This window comes from Aspergillus brunneoviolaceus (assembly GCF_003184695.1).
Source record: "Aspergillus brunneoviolaceus CBS 621.78 unplaced genomic scaffold BO95scaffold_39, whole genome shotgun sequence".
Taxonomy (NCBI): Eukaryota; Fungi; Ascomycota; class Eurotiomycetes; order Eurotiales; family Aspergillaceae; genus Aspergillus; species Aspergillus brunneoviolaceus.
The window spans coordinates 27,857-46,154 of record NW_020290769.1 but is presented as its reverse complement, the minus strand read 5'-3'; the positions used below and the strand labels follow the sequence as shown (position 1 = coordinate 46,154).

At 52.3% G+C, this 18,298-nt stretch overlaps 5 protein-coding genes across 5 annotated transcripts; 1 reads left to right on the top strand and 4 right to left on the bottom strand.

The window, feature by feature from the left end:
* Positions 1-1,757: 1,757 nt before the first annotated feature.
* On the bottom strand, positions 1,758-3,089 carry BO95DRAFT_414982 (putative mitochondrial methylglutaconyl-CoA hydratase (Auh)). Its single transcript, XM_025584334.1, has 2 exons — positions 2,681-3,089; positions 1,758-2,591 (listed from the first exon to the last, which is right to left on the bottom strand). Exons 1-2 carry the CDS (start codon positions 3,034-3,036, stop codon positions 2,021-2,023), a joined length of 927 nt encoding a protein of 308 aa, XP_025441533.1. The 5' UTR covers positions 3,037-3,089; the 3' UTR covers positions 1,758-2,020.
* Positions 3,090-3,251: 162 nt separating this feature from the next.
* On the bottom strand, positions 3,252-7,058 carry BO95DRAFT_514968 (uncharacterized protein). The gene is made up of 2 exons (XM_025591715.1): positions 6,860-7,058; positions 3,252-6,800 (listed from the first exon to the last, which is right to left on the bottom strand). The coding sequence occupies exons 1-2, from the start codon at positions 6,947-6,949 to the stop codon at positions 3,396-3,398; spliced, it is 3,495 nt and encodes a 1,164-aa protein (XP_025441532.1). The 5' UTR covers positions 6,950-7,058; the 3' UTR covers positions 3,252-3,395.
* A 783-nt stretch (positions 7,059-7,841) lies between these two features.
* BO95DRAFT_464323 (uncharacterized protein) lies at positions 7,842-10,556 on the top strand (the record flags this gene model as incomplete). The annotated part of the gene is made up of 2 exons (XM_025589050.1): positions 7,842-8,065; positions 8,129-10,556. The coding sequence occupies 2 exons, from the start codon at positions 7,842-7,844 to the stop codon at positions 10,554-10,556; spliced, it is 2,652 nt and encodes an 883-aa protein (XP_025441531.1).
* A 1,139-nt stretch (positions 10,557-11,695) lies between these two features.
* BO95DRAFT_344965 (Zn(II)2Cys6 transcription factor) lies at positions 11,696-13,187 on the bottom strand (the record flags this gene model as incomplete). Its single annotated transcript, XM_025581983.1, has 2 exons — positions 11,696-13,052; positions 13,123-13,187. Coding segments are annotated over 2 exons (1,422 nt in total), but the record flags the coding sequence as incomplete, so codon positions are not given.
* A 2,091-nt stretch (positions 13,188-15,278) lies between these two features.
* On the bottom strand, positions 15,279-17,289 carry BO95DRAFT_414970 (uncharacterized protein). The gene is made up of 3 exons (XM_025584333.1): positions 16,185-17,289; positions 15,739-16,123; positions 15,279-15,667 (listed from the first exon to the last, which is right to left on the bottom strand). Exons 1-3 carry the CDS (start codon positions 17,269-17,271, stop codon positions 15,625-15,627), a joined length of 1,515 nt encoding a protein of 504 aa, XP_025441529.1. The 5' UTR covers positions 17,272-17,289; the 3' UTR covers positions 15,279-15,624.
* Positions 17,290-18,298: the final 1,009 nt, after the last annotated feature.

Genomic DNA, 18,298 nt, shown 5'->3' with positions numbered 1-18,298 from the left:
AAAGCTAGTACTATCAAAGCAGGTAGGAGACTCCTACTAGGTAATGGTGACTGTTCAGCCTTGTCGGACTCTTCGCAAGTCTAGCTGCAAGACTCAGCCCCGAGGCTCGTGTCACGGATCTGCAGTCAGCGAGGCCGGCAGCATGACCTCCCACTGGTCACTCCCCCTGAGGAAAACCACGGGAACTCCTCCAAGGTTTTGGCATCCGTCCGATCGGGAAGGTTAAGTTGCTTGCTGATTGCTGTGGATGATTTGTAGTGGTCTTGTTCCCAGGCAGATTTCGCTGTGGTTGACTCAAGTCGTAGTTAGTAGCCTTGGACAGGCAGTGACTTACCGCGTACTCTGCAACAAGTTAGCCACCAACTGCCACCCACCCCCACTTCACCCAAGCATCATTCATTCTAAATGCTTGATTAAATTTCAAACCACTATTGAAGACCAGTCAAACACAACATCATCTGGCTCTCGCCTTCCCACCGTATCCCAATCTCAGGATGTTGCATATTCACCGATCGCTCGGAAGCCCTCCACCTTCGTATCCAAAACAAGGGGCAGTCCTGCGTGCGCAGTTAACTTCCGGAAGGATGTTCTGGCGCCCTGTAAGCCCAGCCTGCCAGCTGTAAGCACTAACTCAAAGACCCTTGTAACGAGTAATTATTTGTCCGACCAGAAGATCTTTTGATTAGTGTAAGGCCACGTATGATTCTTGACCGCGAGGCAGTCCCTCTATACACGGCAATGAGAGAGTATGTAGAGGGTCCAAACAAGGGCAGTCTGTAGGTCTACTGTTTCGAGATAAATCAACTACTTATGGGTTATTCATCACGGGTAGAAGCAGAAACGACTAATATCTAATGAATTTGCTCATTGTCTTCACTAACCAACGCCCACTCCTGGCTTGTCCTGTCCCAGCCATGACTTACTGAAAAGGGTAATCATTTGCTTAATCCATGATCCATCATTTACCACATATAACCTCAGCAGAATCTTACGTCAACTACTAGTTAGTCAGACGGTAAGCTTAAACAACCCCACGCCCGTGTATATAGGTAAGTTTTATCTCCGAAGGGAAGATCATACACAACCCAATGAAGAGAATGAGAAACGTACCTCATGTCAACCGGGAATCCTGAATGATTGACTCCAACCCCAGGTGCTTGTCCGCTTGCTCACTCTACCTGCTCATGTTATCTTTCAGCTCAAAAATCCACTGATGGAGAATAAACCCCTCATACCTTAGCGCCAGTTGATGTACTCACTTGCCACTGAGACACCCCCCGTCATCCAGCTCCGAGGGGCACCCTCAGCTGACCGGCGGGCACGCAGCCTCCCTCCTTCTCTCCCCGGGGCAAAACAAACGCCCCGAAGGCGCAGCGGCGCGATGAGAAAGACCTCTTACTTGGAGGTTCGAGTCTTGTAGTACGCTACTTTGAGAAGGCTGTGAGTCAGAATTGAACTGAGAATATCACCAAATCAGGCAATCGTCCAATTCTTCTTGGCTTGGCTCTGGCATGTCCCAGATCCAACTTACTAGATTATCACGTATAACTACGTCAAATCAGACCTGGACTCAACAGGCCCGCAAGACGAAGTATTCCATGTCGGTGTATTGTGTATAGAGGGATTGGAATTTCGAACAGCCCATACCTCCCTCGGTGGTTGATCAGTAACTATGATACTATAACGGCAATACTGCTTGATGCTACCCCTACTGTCTGTGCTGGGGGTGGAGATGTGACATTAGAATCCGACCTACTATAACGCAGAATCGATTCATATAGAAGAATAACCGACCCATGCCTTGATATAAAAGAGTCCTTAGATAAATTGCGGCTCAAAACACTCAGCATTTTCACCCCAAACGTGATGGTGGTAATCTTGATATCTCATCACGCGCCCAACACTACTTTCCTCCTCCTTCAGCAGTAACCTCTTCAGCAGTAACCCCTTCAGCAGTAACCCTCTCAGCTTTACGAAAAGTGTACACCACTTCCACAAAGTGAGAACTACCAACCCCACCTCACCTCCCTCTGAAAACCGGCTTCCTCCGCTCCGCGAACGCCCGCAGCGCCTCCATCCGATCCTCCGTGCCCATCACCCCCTCATACGCCTCATTCTCCGCCGCCTCGCCCTGCTCCCACCCATCCAGCGCCTTCATCGCCTGGCGGATCGCCACGGGCCCGCCCTCGCAGATCCCCAGCGCGAGGTTGATCCCCTCGCGCAGCACCTTCTCCCGCGCGACGCCCTCCTGCTTCTCCTCCTCCGGCAGGACCTCCACCAGCCGATCGCACAGCCCCAGGAAGTATGCCTCGGGCCCGGACACCCGCCGGCCCGTCAGGATCATGTCGCGCGCGCGGTGCACCCCGATCAGCCGCGGCAGGCGGTAGGTGCCGCCCGCGCCGGGGATGATGGCCAGGCGCGTCTCCGGGAGCCCGACCATGCACGAGGAGCCGAAGACCCGGAAGTGCGAGCACAGGGCCAGCTCGAGGCCGCCGCCCAGGGCCGTGGAGGAGACGGCGGAGACGGTCGGGATGGGGAGGGCGGAGAGGGCGGTGAAGGTTTGGCGGAGGTGGCGGAGGAATTGGCTCGTTCTGTGGATGCGGTGGAACGGAACGTGGGGGTTAGCAGACCAGAAGATTGAATATCTGGGGAAGAAAGGGGGAGGGGGAGGGGGACCAACTCCTCTTTGCTCATGTCGGCACGTTCCTTGAGATCCGCCCCGGCGCAGAACGCGGCATCCACGTTGCTACCGAGCACCAAGGCTCGAGTCGGCCCTTGGCCGTTCTCGGCCGCGATGGATTTGACCTGTTGCGATAGGCCATCCAACAGGCTGAGAGAGATGGCATTCCGAGCCTTGGGCCGGTTGAGAAGAAGAACGCGAATGGTCCCGGAGCCTGGGGCCGGGACGTGTTGAGTTTGGATCACATTGTCGCTGCTGCTGGTACTCAAGCGCGCAACTGGGATGCGGATTGAAAGTGGAGCGGCGCGTGAGAGTGCTTGAAGGGTAGAGATAGGTGGGGCGAGTCGAGGTGCCATTGTCGCTGAACTGAGATATCAAGATGGTAACCTCTGGAGGATTTCATGGGAGGATGATGGAAGGGTTGAAGATAGACTGAAAGTTGTTGGAGAAGGACGGGAAGGTGTGGGGAAACCGGCAAACGGAAATTGCGGGGAACCGCGAATAAGCGCTTTATTTTTATTTTTCTGGGGATTTTCATTTTTTTGGTGAAAGTTCAGTACTTCATTTGTTTGTCCGACGTAGTCTCTAGAAGTAGTCACACAGAGGTCTAGCTATATTCAGAATGGGTAATTTACATTGGAGATGAATAGCGCTGGCATAATGATCGCCGACCTGCAGCGATGCGTCCTCACCATGCGCCTCCATGCAGTTGTTCTCACTGCGCTATGTACTTCTTGAACTCATCATCAGTCGGCCAAGAACCCCAGACCTTCGAAGAAGTAATGATTTCATAGGCCTCCTGTAAATGGGAATCGGAAAATTCCAACCTTGTAAAATCGGTGTGATCACCGCCTTCCTGCTGAACCGAGGTGCTCCGGACCTTCCTAGATCCTTCTAAGAACACTCGAAAGGCTACTATGACACGGCGCATCAGCTGATCTCCATTTGAAAGCTGGTCATACTTCTCCTTCAAAGAAAGTTCGTGCTGCTTCATCCACCGCAAGAGGCTTAGCAATCCATCCGAGTCTTCAGCAATCCCAAGGGTGCGAACAAAGAGATGGAGAATCGCAGGAGATGGAACATGAAACATCGGCGGTAAAATCACCTGTGCGTCGGTGACAAGCTGAATTGTCGAGGAACTGTGCTCGAAAAGTGAGGAAAGATGCGGGTCCCCGAGAACGCACTTGTCAAACTGTTGCTTCAGAAAATCGAGGCCAGATGATACCACATCTTCAGGTCGTGGCAGGACCAGACCATGCAGACTGAGTTGACCTGATAATGCCATCCTGCTAACAATGTCCATCCCCTCTTCCATAACAGCATGATATTTCCTAATCATCAGGACGCGTGAGAATGCCTGACAGAGTATATTGAATCCTTCCAGGCCAGTGTCGATCTGGCGGTGGTCCATCCATCTCATGAGCAGCTGAGCTTTGAACCAAGCCACCACCGGCTTAACGGGAGCGCTGGATCTATGCGGGCTGCGCTCGATCACGGCAGACAGAAGATAGATCCACGCTTGTGGCGGCTTTGAGGCTCGCGCCCGTAAAAGGTCAATAGCATGAGGCAGCGTCCTGTGATGACCGTTAGAGGGAATAAGTCGCTCTTTTCTCATCTGGAAGACTAGTGGCTCCAACATCCTTTTTCCTTCCAACCGCAAAGGAAATAGATCCGAGGGAGGCAGGGTAGGCTGTAGCACGGGTAAATAAGTTCGATTGGCAAAGCTGCAGAGGAACTTGACGAACGAAGCGACAAGGTAATCCGACAGCTCGTTCAGTCCCGTCTTGAGCCAATTGGGATGACGGAAGTCGCTTCCCCAATCAATACACAAAGCCCCAAGCTGCTCATCCGTCAAATTGCTGCAACAAAGATACTCCAGCCCGGCATGAAAAGTTGGTGCATGTCTTAGAAGCAAGGCAAGAAACCGACCGGATGGCCGGATACCCTGAGAGAGCATCATATGCAGAAGATTGTTCAAGGTAGGTGGTTCAGAGGGCACATAGATCAGGTCTCTGGCGGATAAAGGTTCCGGGAAAACCTCTAGTCCATCACCTGGTAGAGCCATGCTATTGTTGTCGCTGCTACTAGTTCGGTTGCGATGTATCAACTTTTCCGCCATCGCTGCGTATATAGCACCATGCGGACGCAACCCCTTTTCCTGATAAGAAAGAAAACAGGCCCAGGCTTCCCGGACAGTTCTTGTAGCACGAATTCGTGCTTCCCAAAGCTTGTAATGGTCGGAGTGGGCGGGAAAACGGCCTAGAATTTCCGGTCGAGACAGCCCGAAGGACCGGGTTTGGATTGTTGGGCTTCCGTCTGTGTCCCAGCCTGCTAGGATACGAGACATATTATCCCATGCAGAGGAAGAATATCCCGCCTCTAGCTTTTGATCCAGCACTCGCATCGCGCGACTTTTCCTGCCTTGGAGTCCCCGATCGACGTCGTACCCTATCTTATCTTCCTTCCAAGGCGGCCACGACGGGGCCTTGAGTTCCGCGGATTGGCGCTCGGCTTCTGTCTTCTTATGAGCAAGCTGTACGACGACCAGACTTTGGTAGCCCCGTTTCGTGACCGGCAGGGCCGGCTGGAATGCAGCCATAGCTCGGAGAAGCTCAAGCTGTGCACGCTGCTGGAACGAAACAGATAAAAATGGCTCACGTCGAGAGGGAAGAGAAAGTAGGCGAAGTACTGTATTACACCGGTCGACCACTAGCGCATGGAGTTTATCCTCAGAAAACGTTAATCTTGGGCGACTCTTCTTCAGCGTATTCAAATAGAATGCAAAAGCCTGGATAATGGCAAGTTGGGCCTCCGGCCACAGTTGACGAGCATGGTGTAGCAAGCGAATAACGAAGGTTGAGCACATTTCAAAATTGATCAGCGGCTTTGTTGTACCGAAGACGATTTTCTCATTGGAAATTCGTTTGGTCGTTGTGTCCTGCGAGAGGTTATTTGGGAGTCGAACATATTGGCCGGTGAGGAGGTCCAGAGAGTAATGAAGGAGTAATCTGAACGTTCTGACGTCGAGACCCTGGCGTAGAATGAGTAGCGGAATGAATGGCGGAACTCTCCCGGACGGAGAGCTTTGCGCTGAATATTGATCGGCATCGGCTAGTAAAATTCGAAGACAAGCTTCATATGGTGTTTCGCTTTTAAGCACCCAGGCCCACGTCACCACATCGGCGGCAGCATATCCTCGTGAGGCCAGTTTTTCGATAATGGCTTCGGAAAAAACACGCTCCAGTTTCTCACGTAGTGCTTTGAGCTTCCATGAGTACTGGGAGAGGTGCTGCGGACTAGGATCCAAGAGTTCCTTGCATTGTACGCCAAATTGGTCCAATAGGGGGTTCAAATTCAGTATGTAGTCTGCGACAATCTCCTGTAATGTTATGCGGTGGAAGGCTTTGTAGTGTGACATGGCCGCCTGACTGTATTTAAGCTGGAGATCATCAATTTCTCCACACGCCCAATGACGATTCTCTGGGTCGTGTGCCTTATAGATCGAGAGGATTAGGTACTCTGTAGAAGTAAGATCAGGCGCATAACCCCACGGATTGGAACGTTTCAGGCGTTTGGCCTGTCTGTGGGGGTTTGCTCTGGTATTTTTAGTCGAGTCTTGAACAGTGTCTGGCCGGTCGATGTCCAGTCCATCACGATTCGCAGAAGAGAGAGGCGTCGACCGGAGGGTGGATTCGGTCCCAATCTGACCTGGTGCGTCGTACCCATACTCTTCAGAAGAATCATCCATCCGTATACCCGATGCTCCTCTGTCCGAGCGTTGGGTTCTGTCTGTAGTTTCCCCGTTTTGTGCAGCGCTTGCGACGGTCGACCTGGAGGAGTCGGTGTTGGCCAGCTCATCATCCGCACGCGGATCAACGAAAGCTTGATTCAAGGATGACTGGAGACGTAGATTCCTCCAAAACCGAGGAGTCAGCCATGGCAAAGGAGTGCCCGGTTCTTGAGGCACTGATTGGGAGCTTTGATCGGATGCATCGGTTGTAGATCCGAGCTTGCGGTGTATGTGTATGTACCGAATTGATAGACCATATCTTGGGATAGGACAGGCCAATGTGGGATTAATAGGGGGTAAGGTACAGCGGTAGCCGTTATAGTATGGCACCTGTAGAGGGAAAGGCTTCAGCATAGGTTACGGAATTTTCTTCTTCAATTGTTGGGTACCTTCGGTGATGTACAGCTGTTGGGCAATTGCGCCGCTCTCAGAGAGAAAGCTCTCGAGCAGCTCGACACATAATTGACGACCGATGACATCCATGAAGAAAGGTCATCGAGTTGAGCTATAACAGTAGTAGCCGTGAAGCGAGTGTTGCTTATCTGAGCGAAGGTGAAGGAGGCAACTTTGAAGCCGAGTGGAACTTTCAGAAAGCGCAAAGCACATGGATTTGGATGGAGGATCCCATTGGGGAAAAATACCAATATCACGTGATCAATACTGTCACGCGCAGAAGTCCCGAGGGCGGCGGGCGGAGACTCGCTTTCGCTCTCGCTCTCGCTCTGCTCTCTCCCTCCCTCACTCTCTTTCCTCACTGTCCGTCCGTCTATCTGTTCGGTCTTTCTGTCGATCCTCTGTTAACTCTCTCTCTTTCTCTCAATGGAGCCAGAATTCATCCTTTGATTCCCGCAGTCGTGCTCTTCTTTTTTTTTTTTTTGTTTTTCTTTTGCCAAGCTAAACCACCATCCACTCTTCCCGTCTGCAGTTTGTACGTACCGTACTCCGTACTGGCGCCGAAAATCCCCTACACCCACTTTGGTTCAATTTACCTTACGCGGTAGCGCGGGCATATGCGTCGAGTACTGTCCCGATCCTCCCCTGCTTGCGCACTATTCCTTAAATCGGTCCAGTCAATCTCCATTGGCGCATCCACTTCGAAGACTCTGAACCGCTCAATCATCGACTCATTAACTTCCCATTTCCTCCATTTTGCTCTTTATTTACAACGCTCATCGTCGATTCAATCCGGTCAAGGGATCAAAAGTCCACTCTCCTCGCGCTCTAAATATCCCGTGTCCTCTAACATTCAACACTTTCTCAAGTGAGCAAGAACCCACAAACAAACAATCAAACAACTTGAAGGGAAACTGCCCCGATCCCTCAAATTGCCGTCTCGAGAAAATACTTGGATCGCGGCGCAACTGATTCGTCATGAGTGCCGATGAAGGCGGAGGGACGGCCGCAGTGCCGGCCACAAATGGCGAACAACCTCCCAACAGTCCTGAGCCATCCACGTTGGCAACACCGGGCAAGCGAAAGCGTGTCTCGAGTCACGACGACAAGGCCGCCCAGGATGCCACTGCCGCTGCGGCGCAATCGCAAGAACGAGCCAAACTGCAGGAGACTTTGCGAAACCTGGTGGAGATTCTGAGCAAGTGAGCGCTAAGCCCACTTGGTGATTAACCAAAGAGAGATGACTGATCATTACCTTCATTCAGAAACGATTCGGATTTACATCTTCTATCCTGTCCGTTGCCATCGTCGCCGGCGAAGCCCCGTTCGAAGCGCGCAAAGGTCTCGGGTGATAAGGATGAAAGCTCGAGTATACAAGCTCGGGTCGCGTCAGATCGCTATAACACCCTCTCGGAGTTCTTGAGCGACATCGAAAGGGCCTCTGCAGCAGTGATTGAGAGAAACAAAGCCCAGGCGACTGCTGCGCCTGCCGACGGAACCCCACTTACGGAAACCGTCAATCGCATTGCTGCTTTCAAGAAGCTCCTGAATAGCTTGGTTCGTCAAGCACAGATGAGCCAGACCACTGTCAAAACCGAAGCATCAGAGGATGGTGAAGCCCCGATCAAAACCACTGCGTCCAACGTTGAAATCCGGAATGAAAGCGCGGTTCTGACCTTGTTTGGAAATCCGGCAAACCCGAAACAGCTCTACTCGAGTCTACAGAAGACCGTCAAGGTCCCACTACAATCAGATGATCCAGGCGCGGACAAGTACGTCGAGGTGCAGGCGCCCTTGCCTGAGGGCGGCCTTCCGAACGGGATCACAGCCACAAAGGTGGTACCGATCATTTTGGAAGCGAAATCAAACCAACCCAAAAGAACTTTCGGCGAGGTCTTTGCACCATGTGCAACGTTGCCTCAGTTAGAAGCACCGCGCAAAACGGGAACTACTCCTCGTAATGCTTCAGGTGGCTGGATCGACCCGTTCGAATCCATCACGAATTACAAATCATTTCTGGGTGACCGCAACAACTATTGTCTTGCAAGACTTCCTGCTGGCTCTTGGCTGCAGTACGGTGGGGTCACTTCATCACCCTCCTTTTGGAGTCGCCGTCAGAAGCAGTCTTCAGAGCACCACGAGGACGAAAAGCTTCCCGATGACCCTATGCCATCTACAGACGAAGATATTGCGCTCTGGCAAGGTGTATATTCTTCCTTTGCCCCATCGTTCGATAGTTCAGGTTCTGTTGTTCAAGCCGACTCGAAAGACCTGGTATGGTGGAGTAAGCGTGGAGCTAGACGCCTGTACACACTTGTCTCGATGGCAATCCCAGAAGATGAGAATGACGTATCAACCGTGCAGCCGGGCAATATAGGCGAGCTCGATGAGAGCGCTTTAGAGGAGATGGTGAAATCATTCAACCCAGAGGACTTGACAGATAGCATCACCCAGAGCAAAAAGACCTCGGGTGAGTCTATTGACGAAGACTCTCGGGAGATGGATGACCTACTGCGTGATGTCTCCGAGCTTCTAGAGACTCTCAGTTCGTATCAAAAGATTCGCAGCTTGGCACCCGCAAGTGGTGCAATCCATGGGATAGATCCCGTTGATGTCGCACCAAGACCTGGATCGAATGACGCGCCATCGGATGAGGAGCGAAGCGTTTACGAGACACTTAAATCGAGTCTAGCGGCGCTTGTCTCGACTCTTCCACCATATGCTGTTGCCAAGCTGGACGGCGATCAATTAGCTGATCTCAATATCAGCCAGAAAATTCTGATTGAGGGTGTCGATTACCAAGGGACGATGGAGAAGGATGACTACACCATGCAGCAGGAGCGCGCGTCTGCTATTCCTGCAAATCGAACTTCCACACCTAGCCGAGCTGCCAGCTACCAGGCCCAGTACAACCAACGAGCGTATGGCGCTAATACACGAGCTCAACCTCAAGGCAACATACAAGCAGCTCAACCCTACTTTGCAGGAAGACAAAACTCGACATCTGCCCCGTATACTTCAGCATCGCCGCAGCAGTATGCGGGAGGCCGCCCGCCAGCGACTCCTCAGCAAAGGCCTGGCTATTATCCCGGCTATTCCCAACCGGCACCTCAATTTAACCAAGGCAACCCTAGCACACCGTATCAGCAACGCCCAGGGCAGAATGGCTACCATCCATATGCAGGACCACAGGGTCCTCCTCCCGCTCAGACATCCCCCCAACCTTACACTCCTCGGCCTGGACAGCCCGGATCTTACCACGCGTCCCAGGCAGCCGGCCGGAGCGCATCTCCTCAAAAACCCCCTTATACGACGCCTAGCGCAACCCCGAGAGCCTCATACAGTATACCTCCGGGGCCGACGAATCCCCAGCAAGCACCACAGCGATACATACCGCAGCAGCAACAGCAGCCGCATCAGCAGCAACCACAACAGCCGCCTCAACCACAACAGCAACAGCCACCTCATCACGGCAACAACCCGTCTAATCAGGCCCCGCCACCAGCAGGGGGCTATTCGAACTCAGCCGCTGCGGCTACGTACGCGCGGAGTGCTGCTGAGCAGGCTGTTGTGATGGATCGAAACAAGGCTCAGCTAGCGGCCAATGCGCAAAACCGGCCCAGCTCCACAACACCCCAGCCGTCAGGCAAAACGCCGACCCCGAAGCCGAACGGAACCCCGGCGTCCTCATGAGTAGATGAGATCTTGGTGACGGGAATGAAGAATCATGTGGCAATGTCGTTTTATCCTCCCCTTTCACGCAGCTAGCCCCTCGACATTCACGTGGCTTGCTCTACACCCGGCATATTAGGCAAAGAAAACCAGCACCCGCAACCCGATGTATAACTCGTTTTAAATTGCAGGAATCATGTTCTTTGAAAAGACCTTCACTTTCATGAACGCAGCGAAGATGATAATTAAATTTCTGTTTTTTTTTCTTTTTTTTTCCTCATCATCAATTTTCTGGAGTCTTTCCACTGCTTTTCTTTTCTTCTCCTTGAATATTTCCATCTTTCTTCCTCGCGGCTTATTCTCTTAGATTTCGCGGAGAAGAAGAGGAAACAGGGGACAATGCTGGGAGACAAAAAAAACTCGTATATTCCACGGGATGGCTGTCTGACTTTGGATGGGTTCACTTTTGTATTCCTTTTCTCTTTCTTCTTCTACAATGTCTTCCTTATCGAATTCCCCCCGGTACTTTTTCACTGCGACTCGGCTTGATTTTTGAGACTACTTATCCGAGCTTAGCTAATGTAAACCCTCCCTCAACGAGAATATTATACCGTTCTAAGTACTAAGCCTTCGAATGCTCGTTTCTGAAGTCAGGATACTCCGGTCCCGGCCTGGAACTCCGCTCATTCTGGATCTGGGAAACGGACATATTACAGTAATTAAAAGCTGGCTAGTGACTTCGAGCAGTATCCAAGCTTTCACCCCACCTCTGATTAATGGATCGCATTAATACTCACGCACTTGTATGTGTTCGTAAACCCACGCTCTCAGTTTTGAGACAATCAGCCCGCGATTTCCTCATGGAGCGCATCGACAGCAACAGCACACCCGATATTGTTCATGATAGTCTGGTCACTCTCCATGAAGATACGGAAGCAAGCCCACCGAGTCGCGACGGCTGGCGCGTCCACCGTATTGAAGAAGCGGTGCACCTCCCCGGAGAGAGCAGCGAGAAGCTCCTCAATCTCCGCAGGAGTCAGTGGTTTCTCGCCGGCTGGTGGCGACGGCGTCGTCATATCGCTGGAGTCACCGTCGTAGTTGCTGCTTCTGCTGCTGCTGCTGCTGCTGTCGTTGTAGTAGTAATAGCCCGAGTGGGCGTAGTCGGTCGCGCGCATGAGCGTCAACTCCTTGCGCATGCGCTCCATGGCCAGGCCGGCGGTCAGGTCGGAATCGAAGGGGCCCTCGCGGTGCGGCCAGGTCTGCAGAAGGCGGAAGGCCTGCAGGCGCAGGCGGTAGTCAGGGCAGAAGGTGGAGATGAGGTGGAGGGGCGGGAGGACGCCGAGGTCCAGGGTGACGCTGGGCTGGTCGGGGACGCGGGCCATGAGGGCTTCGGTTTCGGCGAGCAAGGCGGCAAAGTCTGCCGTGTAGGCGGCGCGGGCGGCGCGGTTGCTGCCCAAGAGGCAGATCCTGAGGCCCAGGAGGAAGGCGTGGATGTGGTAGATGAGCATGTCCAGGCTCTGTTGCTCGGGCGCGGGCAGACGGCCGGCCGATCGCGCGGCGTAGGCCTCGAAGACCCGGAGCATGCGGCCGGTCTGCGAGAGGAGGAGGATCTGCTGCGGCTGGAGCCGCTGGTACTGGGCGGCGATGTCGGCGTCCGAGAGATGCCAGGCTTGTGGGAGGAACTGGGAGAGCGCGCTGGCGATGATGTTGTACGCCTGTCGTCCTTCCTGCAGGCTGCTGATATACCCCTGTCGGGCGAGGATGGTCCGCTCGAAGTCTTGACCCTCGTTGAGGTGCACGCGGGGCGGTCCGTCGAAGTCGAAGTGGATGAAGCCGATGTCGAGGAAGGAAAAGCCCGCGACCAGGCATCCGTCGACCGGGAGGTCATTCGCCGTGTAGGGGTCCTGCTGGCGCTTGAACGGCCCAACATCCTTGAGGATCCGCACGCCGTTCTGCATATGCGTGTATGCCGTTTCGTACTGGCCCTGGATCATGTCGAACAGGGTGTATAGCAGGCAAGTCACTAAAGTGATCTGGAGGATCTGCGGGTCCTGGGAGCTACAGCGCTGTTGTAGCAGGGCGTAGGAGCGCCCCAGTTGCTCGAGGGCAAAGAGGTGGAAGACACTGTCCGGCGGTACCTCGGGGTGTAACACTAAGACATCCTTGATCTCCGTATCCATGTGCACGGCACTCAAAGCGATCATGGCATGATATACGGCGGGTTCCGCCTGGGCCATCTGCAGCACGAGCCGCTTCCATAGGGCCGAATCGAAAAACATCAGATTTGCGGGGATCTCGCGGTTCTGGAAGTAGGAGAAGCACCTTCGCTCGTCCGATGTCATTGCTCTGAATAGGTTACTGGAGATCGAGGCTGGGAGGCGCGGCTCTACAGCACCAATGGTCTTGCTGCCCGTGGCCGCAGGCAACCGGTGCATATCATAGCCATCGCAGACTCGGCCGGTCGACACGCATCGTTGACAAGCCCCAGGAGCTTCGTCACATTTGACTTTGCGGAGACTGACGGACCGAGTGTGATGATCTTTAGCGTACGATTGGACGGGGTTGTGGCCGGCATGTTCGAGCTTACCGGCAAGTGCGACAGCCTGCTCGAGATCTCTTGGTTTGGGCTATGCGCCGTCGGACGGTGGTAGGGGCTCCATATGTTGAGTTCGATATGGCGGGCATTTTCGACTCTAAGGGTCGGAGAGCGAAAGAGAAGTCTGTGAAGGGGGAGATTCCGAGAATTAGAAATAGACGATTAATATATTCGAGCAGCTGCAGCCTCGCTAAGTTGACAGCGCCGGTCATGACTAGACTCCGGTTACTCTGCCTAAAGGATGCGCTATCTTTAGCACTGTGGACATGGACCAATTGCAGTGCAACGTTCGACGATCACATTGTGACTTCCCATGTGGAAGAGCTGAAGGAACAGTAAGGCTGGTAGACCTCATACGTTGTCTTATCTTCAAATGAAATGGTGCAGTTGAGGAAGATGGAGAAGCTGAAGATGGAGAAGATAAAGTTAATCCAGATCGAGCTGGGCCTACCGCGATACAACATAACACGTGAGCATTTTACTATCACTCAAGAGCACTCACAAATCAGTAGAAGTCTTTCTTTTATCGACTGTCACGAAATGAATTGAGAGGTCCCTTAAAAATCAAAAGACCCATCTGTCCTCGAGACGAAAGAAAAAAAGACAAACATCCAACAGCGAATACACTGTAGCTCTCTCTCCTAATCTTCCCACGTACCATCATCCATGTCCCAGACCAGATACAAAATTCCATCTTGGCACCACTGCATCCAGAGTTATACCTCCCTGTTTGCAAAGGCTGTAGACCTATCCGAATTGATCATCTGTCCATTGTTGGTGGTGCGAATAACCGGGGAGCTTGAACCGAGCGAATCATCAGAGCAATACCCGTCAGGAATCCGTGCGGCGACACGATCTCTCTTCGCCAGTGGAAGTAGAGCTGCCCCAGAATCCCCACACTGAATGTTCTTATAAGGAGACTGTTCATCACTGCGAATCATCAAGCGATAGACAATACTATCGTCTTCTGTCTTTGCCTGCCGGTGAGCTAGAAACGGCGCGTCTCCTGGAAGTCACGTCAGCCAGATAGTTCTCATACCATTTTACTCCCAGAGAGAGGGAGGGAGAGAGAAAGAGATATTAAAGAATCCAATAACATACTTGCCTCCTGCTTCGGCTTCATCTCAACGGTAAAACTGCCACCGCCCCGCATCTCCAGCATAGCGGCACGCCACGAGCTGGGGTTCGTCACCTTGTACTTGGTCTGCACGTTCCCGTACTCCCAGTAGATGATGTAGTCCTCCTCTGTGAAGCCCTCGACCGTGTCATGCACTTTGGCCATGAACCTGTCGAATTGCGCGTGGTCGGCATCGTTTGGAGTATCGTCGGTAGCAGCACACAACTCGGCGAAGGTGAAGGCCACGCGGATTTGGAGTTCGGGGGCAGAGACGACGATCGCTACGGGGAGGTTCTTCTTCTTCTCGAGAAGTCTCACACGCTTCTGTTTATTCTTCGAGGCAAGGCTGGTTATCTCCTCGTCATCGTCATCGTCACTTGGAGCATCTCGAAGGCGACGCTTCCCCAACGCAAACCCGTTGTTACCCTGAGCGTCATTGTGGAGCTTGGGCTTGGGCTTGGGCTTGAATTTGGAGCAGGCCTCCACGTTGTTCTGCATTTTGTTCTTTGTTTTTGTGCGGGTCATGGTCTTTGAAATTTTGGTGGTGCAGAGGAGCTATTGAGAGTTGGGGGATCTGATGTATTGGGAGCTTGAGTGGACGTTGTAGGCTGTGATGAGACGAACAGACCTGAAGGGTGTAACACAGAATTGGGTATCCACCGATAATAAGTAGTTGCAGTAGTAATACGTTGGGGTCAACGAATTATGAACAACTGGAAGAGAACAGAGAGGTAGGTGATGGTTGGTCGTCTGGGTGTTAGAGAAATCAGGCAGGTAAGTTGTGAAGCTATTTTAGAACCCTGAGTCTGTGCTGTCAGTCAAATCGGTATAATTCACTCTGTGCAGACACATGACAATTGTGAATCGTCTGCTTGCCCCAGCCTTTACCCATATGACATACAACAACTTTCTTGCAGGGATCCGGTGAACTTTGACATGCGATTAGTGTATAGATGTACTGACCACCACTACTCAACAACCTTTTACAAGAGCAGATTGCCTTCCAGTTGGAGAAAATTAAGTATACATCATCTCAATCATTCACGGTGCGTACAAAGCATCTAGTCCAGTCGCTAAAGCCAAAAAAGGGAACATTGAATCAGGGACACAGAAGACCGGGGGAACACCCTCACCATGATTTGTGGTGGCAAGCTTAACACGGGGGAAGAGGTCTTTCAAAAGTGAGTTTTGAATGTATCATCAAGCATCAATAGCAACATCCATGCAATTTGTGCCAATCCAAGCAAGAAAAATATACTTGCGAGCAGAATTAATCCAAGATGTCAGTAGCACGCTGCCTCAAGAAAATTCGTAAAATCATGAGAAGATGGTAAAAGCTGGTGGATATTACACCCAGAAGTCTGTATCTGTTGAAACTATGGAATAAATAGAGCTGCTGTAGCCATGAAACCAAAGTATCTAAGGTTATAAGTTAGTACGATGATATCACCAGCGAAAGCGAAACAACACGCAATGTATAAAAAACATACAATGAAGCGGATCGCCATCCATCCTGGGAGCCGACAAGCTGGTCTGCTCCCGTGGATTGAGTGGAGGCAACGGCAGCAGCGGCGCCGCCTACAACGGCAACCACCAGCAGACGACCGGAAAATTCAGCAATCATGCTGAAAGTGAGTAGAGGGAGGATGACGGCTGCAGAGGCGATGATAATTGCAGCGTACACGGATCGTGCGGAGGAAGCTGAGATCGTGCGAGGGGCAAGAGAAACCAGATCCTTAGTGTGGTCAAGAAAGCGCGTCTCTGCAGCAATAATGGGGTTACGTTCGTTCATCCAGGTGCGGTAGGTTTCGATATCCTTGTTTGAAGCAGGCGGAAGAGTCTGCAGAACGCGGCTGTATGCACTGAGCGCATTGTCTGTGGAATACGATTAGTGTCTCTTGAGGTGGAAACGATAATGTTGTCTGTTGTGACTTACTATATTGTTCGGTTTTTTGGGCCAGTGCGCCCAGCAGCTCTTCCTTGCGATAATGCAGGGAAGAGTAAACCTGTGCCTGGACGTCCATGCGTCGCGAAGCTGGGAGAACCGTGGTACCCTGTTGTTCGGCCGTAGCCGCCCGATGCATTTGATCGTACTCATCTAGGACACGAAGGTCTTCCTCCATCTGTGCAATCTCGTCCTGGAGATGCAGAAGCACACGATGGTTTAGATCTTCAAATCGGCGATAGAGCGGTGGGAGACGAGGCTCCCGGTTGTCGGTGGATGCGCTCAGACGCCAGGCGAGGAGGCCGTAGCCCGAGGGAGGTGGTGATGTTTTCGTGCTACGGCTGCGTTTGTGATTAGGTCGTTGAGAATCTTCCTCCGGGCTTCGTGGCGGTGATGGTGGCAGAGGCGGCCGGTGTTGGCTGGCTGAATGATGCGAATAGAAGGCATCGGGTCGGGGACTGAGCTCTAAGCTCCGTTTCTCAGGCGAGCTCGAGCCTGCAGATATGCCGGCGGGGATGTCGTTGGGCTTCTTGTTCTGAGAAGATGTTTTGCTTTTCATCTTGTGTAATGATGGCACACCAGAAGCGATGTCAAAGGCAGTCGGCAATGGTTGGGAGTCAATTGAACCCTTGGACATGGTGGACGATGTTCGACTGCGTGTATCCGCACCAAGTGCGGCCAATTTGCTCTGACGACCTAACCCTACGTACGCCGTCTTCGATTGGGCGCTAGACGATGATAGGTATGACACTCGACGCGATCTGAAGTCGTCATCCTCGGAGGAATCCTCTTCTGACGTGGACTCATCTTCGTCCAGATATTCAAAAACATTCGGAACGGTCCGCTCAGGTTCGGCGGACTTGGCAGAAGTATGCGTCCGCGAGACGTTTGCCGGGCTCGGAGCGGTGTTCTTCGAGACCAAAGATGGATCTTGAGATGCTATTTGCGGCCGATCCCCAGACGCTCTAGAAGCCTTTGTGACACGAGAAGTAGCCGAAAAAACAGAAGCCGTGGATGATTTACTGCTACCATCTTTCCTTGGCTTCTTCGAGCGACTGGACGAGCCATACAGTGGCATGTTGGAAGTAAATCAACGCGACCACAAGAGCACTGATGCGAAACTGAGAGCAGTAGATGATAAGCCAGCCCTCTTATTCACTAACTATACCCTTTAGCAATGCAATGGAAAAGCCGGGGCCGAAAATGAGACAACTAGCAGGCTCGAGAATGAGATAATTTGGTGGGAGGGGGCAACAATGGAGGCATATCAAGGGAGGGCCACAAGAGCCAGTCAGGCGACGCGGCGGGCGGAGGGGAAACTCGAGAATGTAGCACAGAATGTGTAGAGGATCGATAGACTGCACTGCTTCTAAGATCAAGGTTTGGCTATTTTCTGGGTAGAGATATGCTCAGCAAGTTGCTGAAGATCGAGACTGGTTTTGTAGCTCTGAGGTTGACAGGATAGTAGAGTAAGTAGAAATGGATATCTAGATGGATGTAGATGCGAGGAATGGTCCGTCAGCGAAGCGTTCCAGACCCCGATAAATGCGTATGCGCCCCGTCGGCAGGAAGTGACAGGGAATAACTCGAAGTGAGACAGATCTTAAACACGTCGACCCCAGTTGAGGGATCAAATCAGACCGCGTTGTAGGCGATTGTTGGATGTTTGCGACGATCGTGGAGCGACTCTCATTCGTCCACCCCAGCGGTTCCAGCTTATAGAGCTGAGGGGGGCGTCAAGGCAAACAGGAGTATGGGCGTGTTTAAAAGAGATGGCTTCTACAAGAAGAGAAAAAGATAGCAAGCCGGTGGGACTGGAAAGAGAAGACGGGGTTATAGGAAGGAGAAGAGGGGGAGGGTGGAAGAAGAAAAGAGAAAAATAGCAAGTAGTTTTTTTGGTGTGTGGGGGAAAGAAGTTCATCATCTGCATTGCATTTCATCTCAACTACGGAGTACAGTACGGAGTACTTCTACTGCTTAGGTTGCTGCTGCGCTGGCTCATGGCGACTCGTTGCTGAGTCTGCTCTGATGGCCACGAACACACACCCCTCCTTCTTCCTTGACCCCTCTATTGTGCTATCTCCCCCCTCCAGCTATGTCACTTC